General features: G+C 30.7%; 1 protein-coding gene across 5 annotated transcripts in view; it reads right to left on the reverse strand.

Moving 5' to 3' along the window:
• Positions 1 to 900: 900 nt before the first annotated feature.
• Positions 901 to 9,467, reverse strand: part of UBE2D1 (ubiquitin conjugating enzyme E2 D1) — a 27,024-nt gene continuing 18,457 nt past the window's right edge. For 2 of the 5 annotated variants that reach the window (XM_025049412.1, XM_025049411.1), the window contains exons 2-6: positions 8,260 to 8,323; positions 6,006 to 6,083; positions 4,897 to 5,002; positions 2,508 to 2,601; positions 901 to 1,788 (exon numbers count right to left, since the gene is read on the reverse strand). In XM_025049412.1, the coding sequence (XP_024905180.1) occupies positions 1,677 to 1,788; positions 2,508 to 2,601; positions 4,897 to 5,002; positions 6,006 to 6,083; positions 8,260 to 8,265 (396 nt within the window). In that variant the 5' untranslated portion in view covers positions 8,266 to 8,323 and the 3' untranslated portion in view covers positions 901 to 1,676. Of the gene's footprint in view, positions 1,789 to 2,507; positions 2,602 to 4,896; positions 5,003 to 6,005; positions 6,084 to 8,134; positions 8,167 to 8,259; positions 8,324 to 9,467 lie in introns of all 5 variants that reach the window. The other 3 variants (XM_006915613.3, XM_015592317.2, XM_025049410.1) reach the window with 3 other exon arrangements.

Here is a 9,467-nt window from a genome sequence, read left to right on the forward strand (position 1 = left end):
TCAAGACATCACTTAATATAATTACTTTTTAAACCTATATTTTCTTAAACATCCATTTCACAATTCATTTATTTTACATTCATTTATGAAATCACATTTTCTAACAACGGGTTATTTTGTGCTTTAATAATAATGAACCATAGTAAAATACTTAAGTGATTTAAACGATTTGCTAATGACTACACCCATCACAGATTCCTGTACACTTACACAGCTACTGCAATAAGCAAAAGAGCTATAACCCTTCTTAAAAATGACACTCAAGTTTGGTAAGCATGCTAATAATTAGAGATATATTTTTCCCAAGTTTAAACATCAGAACTTTCTAGCTTTCATTAAAATCTGCAAAGATAACCTGCTTATTTAAATTACTTTTCACTGGCAATTTATAAAAACAGAGGAAAGCGTCATTTTAGAATTTGCTCTGTAATTTCTATAGTAAAAAATGGATGTCCTTTTTCAAACTGTGACGGCGCTAAAATTCTAGTTTAGAAATCCTAGATTTTAAATATGAAGAAATACAATTTCAGTTACATCTAGAGTGTCATTTTAATGAATTAACCTAATTATTCTTCAGGTTATAAAGACTCTTCTTCAGTGTGGGCAACACTACCTTATACACATCTCAGTATTTTAGTAAATGATCCATTTTTAAATGTGATCCAAGACAAAACCTAACTTATTCTAAATTCTCTTCTATAACAAGGAACCAATGTATATCATCCTTCAGATTGATTCAGTAAACAGATACAAACCTAAAGCAATAAAATTTATGTAATTAGTGGTGATTAATTAGCCAAATCAACAGACCTCACTCAGAATTTGGAATTACTTTTCATGCAAAATTTAGTTTTGATCCTTATAAAGTAATTTTTTAAGTCTTTAAGTAATCAAGACAAATAGTAGAAAAAGCATTTTATTTATATGGAAAAAGCTACATTAAGATCTGTAAAAGGTGTCATTATAATATTGCCTATACAGAAAAAAATTCAAATGTGAATAGCAACAAATAAAAGTTATACGTCTCCTACTTAGCAGTGCAATTAATTCACATTGCAATAAAGTTAAGTCAAGTATAACAAAATCAAAACAAGTGTTTCTCCATAATCAGTATACTGAGAATTACAGTGTAAAGATCATTTAGGTTTAAGAAATCTGCAATCGATCTACAGAATACCCTAAGGGAGACAGACAGTTAATTCATTTAATTATCAGCTGTCAGGGTTTTCAATACTGTTCACAGGAAAAAGGTAATGACTTGACATACATGTAAATAGAATATATTTAGTCTATACAGTAAAAAAATACAAATTATAAAGTGAGCTAACAAAGAATGAAATCTGAATACAGATTTATAAAACTGACAACACAGACAACACATACAGTATTTCTCATGTAAAAACATCTAGTTTCAGCAAAAAATAATTTGGTTGCTTTTCAGATGCATTGTAGATCTTGTAGCTGAAGATGCAGATGTCCAAGGATCTTAAAAACCATAATAAATGTCTTTCTCAATGCATACAAAATGATTAATGCTCTCATCACAGTCTTAAGGGTATTTTTGGAGTTTGTTTTGTCTTGCTTCAGAAATACATTTAAAATGGGTAAAATCAAAGGATTTCATGGTACAATGAAACAGTAAACAGTGCTCAATTTACTGCTAATATTGAAAAAACCTAGATTTTACAGTACTCTGGTATATATGAAAATTTTTTAGATTTTACATTGCATATTTCTGAGTCCATTCTCTTGCGTGTCTGTTGTATCTGTAGGCATACAAAAGGGATACAGTAAAAACATACAAATTGAATCTTTTAGAAGATCTATCTGTATAAAACTGTATACTCTACCTTCTTAAACTTCATTGCAATAATCATACATATACCATTTATTGGGTCAATGTGACTTAGGCTTATGCATTAATAAAACAGAACACATAAATGATTTTTTTTTAACTGATGGATTTCTCTACAATCTACATGAAAACACATCTAAATTATAAACAATAAAATGAAAAAAAGCAATTTCTAACAAAAATCTGTAAAAGACAATGGGCATTATTTGTAAATTGCAAATGAACTGCTGGTACCAGAAAGATGAAGTAGCCTAAAAACTAGGTCAGTTTGGGGGATTTAGGGATAACTTCTTTTCCTGGGAGAAGATAAGGTATATATATTCAATACTTTCCAATTATCAAATTCTTTCATTTTAAATTTACTACCTAGGCTCATACATAGTTATTTCCTACCAAAAACATGATATACTATGCAAATGCAGAACATATACTGTTAAATCATAAAAGATTAAACAGTATGTGGGAAAAAACAAGATTTTTTTGTAAAAAGATTAATAGAGTTTATAAAGAAGGTTTACTCTACTGGAAAGATAAACTTAATATAAGTATAATAAGCATAACTAAATATACTTAAATATATTGATAATATTTATATTTTGGCAGAATACACAGAAATGTACCCAAACAGAAACTAATATAAGTTAATACTTACTTTTCTTTGTCTGATTTATAAATTTGTGCAATATCTGGTACTAAGGGGTCATCTGGATTAGGATCACAAAGTAGAGAACATATGGACAATAAAACTAGATTTAAAAGAGAACATCATATTAATGATCTTTCTATACATTATACAATTACATATGTGAAAATAATTTCACTGAATATAGACAATGAACTTATAAAGAAAACAAAATAAACACATTAATTTACATTTTAGACTAAATAAAGCTTGTAGCAAGGACTTTTAATTCTTAGAATTATAAAATTACTATATAATGTATATAATAAAAAATTATTATAACTTTTAAAGTTTTAAATTCTATTTGAATTTCTATTTAAAAAATGTGAACCTCCAAAGTAGCTAACCTTTAAACTCAAGAGTTCAAAATGAAAATATGTTTACATAACACACACAATAACCCAAATGGTACAAAATCAAAAAATTTTTAGACTGGCATCCTAACTTCAGATATTTCTTAGAGAAACTTTTGTGTTTGAATAAGAAAACTGTTCACTTTTTTAATTCCATTTTAATGTAGAAAATCTGTGTTGTAATCAATTCAAGGTAAAGCAATCAAATTATAGTCAACAGTCCAAATGATTTGGACATTGTGCTCATGTGCTTTTTACTGTGGCTTAGTGCTATAGACCATCTACAAAAAAGATTTGTAAGATTTTTTTTCAATGAATCTTTTATTCCATATACGTTATTTATATTGCATGCATTTAAAAACAAGGTGAATAATAATTACATAACTTGTATATTTTAAAATATAGATGAAAATTGAAAAAGCTGTTTCTTGCCACGTTATATCACAATACTAATGCAAATAGCTACATATACATACACACACACACATATAAATATCTGATAAAGGAGGGAACAAGGACTCTGGTTCCTCATTTGTCTGCTTCTATTGCATGCCACCATTTCTGAGGGGGTTCGTGGAATCGTTGGAACAACTTTCCATCTTTGGTCTCCTCTACTATGTTCTTTTATCTTTTCCTACTCTTAAAAATCCACAGGTGAATTTATAAAGCAGAGCTGATTATTAAATAACACAGAAAAGGGCACTAAGGGTTAATGAAAAAACTAATATTTTAATTCATCTTCCTTACTGTCTATCTGTCCAATAAAATTTCAAGCATTATATATTAAAAATCACAATTATCTGGACTCACGTCTCCAGAAAGTTTTTATACTAAACATGATAAAAAGCAAAATTAGACATTTAAAATACAGAAAAGTAGAAACTGTACAAACAAATGAGCAGGTATAAGCTACCTTATAAAATAAGCAAAAGGGAAGTTCCTCATGTCTCCACTCTTGCTGCCAAGAGCCATGAGCCCTGATTTCACTATTAGGCACAGAAATCAAATGTTTTAAGATAAGGAAAAAGGAATAGTTAACAATCATTTGAGTGCTTACCATGTGCCAGGTGCATAGTGACCCTATATGTAATGCCATTATAATTCCCATTTTACATATGAGGAAATTGAGGCTATTTGAAACTGTTCTTAAAGGACATTTAACAAAAGACAACAATACTAATTATTCTTTATAAAAAGCTATCAACATTAGATACTCAACATCTGGCAGTCTGCCGTTTCTTTTATATGTATGAGTACTTAACCATTTATGCCAAATGAATTACATTTAGTGATACCATTCTAGGAAAAAATATATTAATTTGAATAACCCTTTGACACAGATTCTTTCCTACATGTAGTACATAACAGTTACACTATGTAAAAGTTTTTTTAAAAGACACCAGAATCTACATAAACATTTTATACAAATATTTTAGGTCAGAAAAACTACCATTCATAAATAACTGACCTGAAGGGCTATTACTTATCTAATACTTGAAATAATTATGGCTGTGGACCCTGCATCCTATAAATCTCATCACTGTTAAAAACAAATTATATATTTAGGTAGCTTTTTTTTTTTTTAATTTTAATGACCCTTGATTCCACACTAGGATCCTTTAAGAGAAACAATTTTCTTAAATTTTATAAAAAGGAAAACTACCAAATTACTTCAGGGACAGATGCTGAAAACAGTGCGTGCATGCGTGCATGCGTGCGTGCGTGCGTGCGTGCGTGTGTGAAGTCAAAACTAAAGGGTAAAATGTCAAGAGGCTTATCCCCAAATTTCTAGCTCTAACATTTTAAATTTCTTTTATTTCAACGTTTAGCCCTCAAGTTAATTCCTAAAAGCAAGAGAGTAATATAAGAGCTATGAAAGCAAAGCAAAATCAAAACAGGAGGAAAAACAGTAGATTGGTTTTTTAAACTTTGGTCCTTAGATACTTATGCTGTATTTTTTCTGTCTCAAGGTTATCAACCATTATAAATCTCATAAATGAAATTACCTTTTGATACAGTCAGAGCTGGTGACCATTGTGACCTCAGGATATCAAGACAAATACTTCCATTACTGTTTATGTTTGGATGATAAATTTTTGTTGTAAAAGCAATCTAAACATAAAACAAAACAAAAAATGTGACAATCCACGAATCATGAACAAAACAGAACCAATTTGCTCTAAGATAAAATGTGACCCTAGTAAAGAAATGTACTCGACACAAATTGAATGAGCATCTACTTCGTGCACACGTAGTTTTAGCTACTGAGAATGTGAAAGCAAATAAAGTCAGTTTCCTGCTCCCCGCTACAAGAAATTGAGAAGTATTTCGGAGAGTGCAATAAATAAGTCTGTAATAGCTCGTATGACTGGTTGAGTGGCACCTGAAGTAATCCTTTTTTTTGATTATCAGTGATATGCAGAAGTGATACTAGGATCTAAAAATAGGGTGCTGACTCTGTTCTAAGGGAAAGTTGAGAGGCCTCAGGTGGTTACCTGTCCTAGGAAATCCACCAAGAATCCTAATCTTCCACAAGAGTTGCTGTTATATCATTTTATATATGTGTTAATCAGGTGTTTTTAAAATCTAAAATAATTATTTCCTGAGTGACAGGACTGGTTAACAACTTTCTCTCTCCTTGACATCTCCATCATTTGTTTGTTTCCTCTTTAGATCTAATCTAAATTTAATAAGAACATGTTTCTCTCTCCTACCACTCTAAATAAAGGGACTGTGTCATATTTACTTTTGCATGCTACATGGTAGGTGTTCAATAAATGTTTTTAAACTGAGCAAAAAAAAAAAAAGAAAAAAAAGAAAAAATTAACTTTGGAAAGATAATCTCTTGAATGGAAAAGTCTGATTGTTGACCATAAAAAACTTCCCAAACTACATATATCTAATTAAAGAGAAAAAGAAAGGAATTTATTTTATGGCATAACAAACACTGCCTTTTGTTTTATAGATATAATACAATATTTGAGTAAGAAAGCAGATTTTAGGTTCGGTGATTTTACAGAACAGTTGGAACATGCTAACCGGTCTTGGACATCATAAAAATATCTTTGCATATATTTCTGACATAAAAGTCACATCAATCATAAAAATAAAATACCTTTGGTGGTTTAAAAGGATAGTCTGTCGGAAAATGTACAGTGAGAAAGAAGACTCCGCCTTGATACGCGCTATCAGGCTGAAATTACAAAATATCTGCATCAGTGTTTGATTAATACATTTATTTGGTAACCTAAAATGATCCCCCCTCCAAAAAAAAAAGAAAGAAAGAAAATGTCTGTTTGAAAAACATGCCATCATTTCATAAGTTCAAATCATTTACCTTGAAAACAGGTTTTTCCTTTGTAGGTATGAAGAAGGGTTTTCCAACAATCATGACATCATAGAGTTTAAAACAAATAGAAAATAGGACACATGCAGTGGTGTGACTTGCCCAAACAAATATGTTTACAAGCACAGATTTTTTAAACATCAATATACACACAAGACTGCTGTGAGAAAAGAATAATTTTCTGCAGCAGTAATCAGTATTTTCAATAGGACTGGGGCTAGTGTTTACCTTCTTAGTTATAAAACTCAAGTTCTAATGGTCTATTTGGGGCAAGTATGGAGATGAACTAAACAAGTTATGAAAAGGACCTCAAATCTTCACTTAGTAGCAGTTTATAAAATAATGTGGGAAATGCGAAAAAAGCCACAAACTAATAAATTCAATATTCATGGAATTATCAAATCAGGAATCAACTTAACAAGAAGAATTTAAATTTGGCCATGTGTCTTTATGGCAATTAGAAAATATAATGTTGCAAGCAAAGGGAAAAAAGTTAAAAATTTTAAAAAGATAACAAAAAGACCTAAAATTTTACTTTAATTTCTTTGTAGTTAATTAAATTTATCATGTTATATTAACATCTTGGTAGTAATAGAAAGATTATCATTACTTTCTTCTTAAGTTTCTGCATACATATTAGAGGCGGCACTGTATAATTATTCTTATTATATATAGTTTAACTCTAGTTCACCGAAAATTATAAGTAATGTAGAAAATATAAGTAAATTACAATTGACAGATATGGTCTGCGTAGATATTCAAATGATACTAAGGAGTGGCATGTTGACATTACTAAAATAAAAGGGGTATGAGTAACATAATTGTAACCATTTACTACATGTAATTCACATAAGAAATATTTTTGAAGGGCTATAATTCAAATGGTATAGATGGGCCTATAAATGATAGTATTTTGATTCTTAGTAAGCAACAAAAACAAACAGAAATAACTAGATTCTTATTGAAAGTTGTTGTTTAAATAAATATGTTGCCTTTTTACTCTTTAAAAAGCTAACTTAAAATTTAGTAGTATGAGACACTAGCCCAGGACTCCCTCTCTGAAAATTAAATAATTGCTTTGTTTTCTAAGTTAAACACAAGGCAATATGATTAGAAACTCTATGGCTTATTAGATGAAGCTCTTTTGAGGATGGGAGGAGAGAATGATGTTCACAGCAACACGTTACCAATGTGCTCTCATCCAGAAAGCAGATTTGAGCTGTCAGTGACCATTCTTATACAATCAGATTTTTGCGCATAGAAAGAAAAGAAAGCTTGTTTCAAGTCATAACTGCCTTTCAGGTGTAGAAAGAAATAATCTTAACAAATATAGCAAATGATAAGAGAAGTCATAAAATAGTAGGTAATTTTGACTAGGATAATGCAACAAAAGTAAAACCAGCCAACTCATCAGATGGCAAAAAATAGACCCGTTGCAATATTTTATCAGTTCTCTCAAGAATAGGAACAGTAATGAAACTTGTTGCAAACTAGTACTTGTTACTTGTAGGAATTCCATCATTGGGTTAATTAGACTTATTTCTGACCTACAAAAACTATTGATGTGAGAATAATTATGCTTAGGGTTCTGGACAACTAGCTTTTTGTGCTTAAAAATAAAGATAAAGGAAACACACAGCCTGGTTGCAAACTGTGGGTAACCCATTACCATGTAATAATCAAAGATTTGACAAAAGAAAACACATCACAGTAAACCTAGCAAGTATTTGCTATCAGTGCTCTAAAAATTATCATGAACCCTTTAATCACATTTTGTTTCCTGAGTGATTCAAATACAAGAAAATTCAACCTTAGCCACAAACATCTGATAAAAGGTGAAATGGCAAGAATGAATTATGGCTGTGGGGATTAATTTCATATATATGAATCATACTTACGGGCCCCATAATAGTTGCTTGCCAGTGGAACACTGAAACAAACAAAGGAGTTTTGGAGTCATTAACAAATGTTCAAACCTATATTATTAATGGTAGCAAAAGGCTAGCAATAAAGCAAAACTTACAGTCATCTCCCACAGGTCCAGCTGAACAGTGAGCAGGTGGGTCACGTTGTAGATCGCTTAATTCCTGAGGCAAAGAGAAAATGCTTAAGGTTAATTCATTTTCCAGTGAAATAAGCATAATAGTCCATAAAGACACAAACTACCAACTTCACTTTAAAACCATTTTAGGAAGTTCTATTCAAAATATGAAAACATAAAATACACTGTTAGCGACTGGTAAAAGAGGAGGGAATAAGGTATTAAATTCCTTCATAAGATATCTCCAAACCTTGAAAATATTAAATGGATTAAATATTGTTTATATTTATTTAAATATTATTTATATTTAATGAGTATCTACTGTAGGCAAGGTAATTTATATAAGTACTGGTATATGAGAAACAGGTCTTCTTCAACAGGTTTACAATCTAATTTGGCAGAGTGAAGACTCACAGAGCTATGGATATTTAAGGAACAACCTGAAGCTTAAATGAAAAGAAAGGAGAGCAGTCAGGCCATATTTTGATGCACACTGATTCATACGCTCTTTCCTGCTCTCAAGAAAACAAAGATTAGTGGCTGCTAACATTTACTCAACGTTTTGTCATCCTCACAATCCTCAGAGATAAGTGTTATTATGCTCCACATGTTACAGATGAAGAGCAAAGGTGACACACTTCACTGTGTGCTCACGAAACTAGCATGTATGGGGTGGAGCTGGGATTCAAACCCTCAGTCAAACTTCTGGCTTTTTAGCTTCACAAATGTACAAATGTAGCTGACATTTACCGAGATAGGGGAACGCTAGAAGACAAGTTGATTTGGAAAGTAGACATTTAGAATCTGTGACCCCTGTGATAGCAAGGGAAAATTTAGTTCAACATACAGGGCTGAAGCTTAAAAAAGGACTAGACTAGAAATCGGAAAATCACCGTTTATACCAGATATTTAAAATCGTGAGAACGATGTAAACATTTTCATGGAACACATGTAAACAAATAATGCATTTCATCAAATCTAAGATGCCATCGATCGTAAATTACATCCTTATTTTATATACCAATAATTAAGGAGGAATACTGCAATTACTTTTAAGATATCATCAATTATAACATGCATCCAGATTTTAGAAATGTTAAAATGAAAAAGATGTACACATTAGAATCATTGTAATATGGTTATTACAGCAATGAGTTCAGTATTCTAAGAGGCACATAAGAAAACATGGT

This window comes from Pteropus alecto, unplaced genomic scaffold (genome assembly GCF_000325575.1).
Source record: "Pteropus alecto unplaced genomic scaffold, ASM32557v1 scaffold155, whole genome shotgun sequence".
NCBI lineage: Eukaryota > Metazoa > Chordata > Mammalia > Chiroptera > Pteropodidae > Pteropus > Pteropus alecto.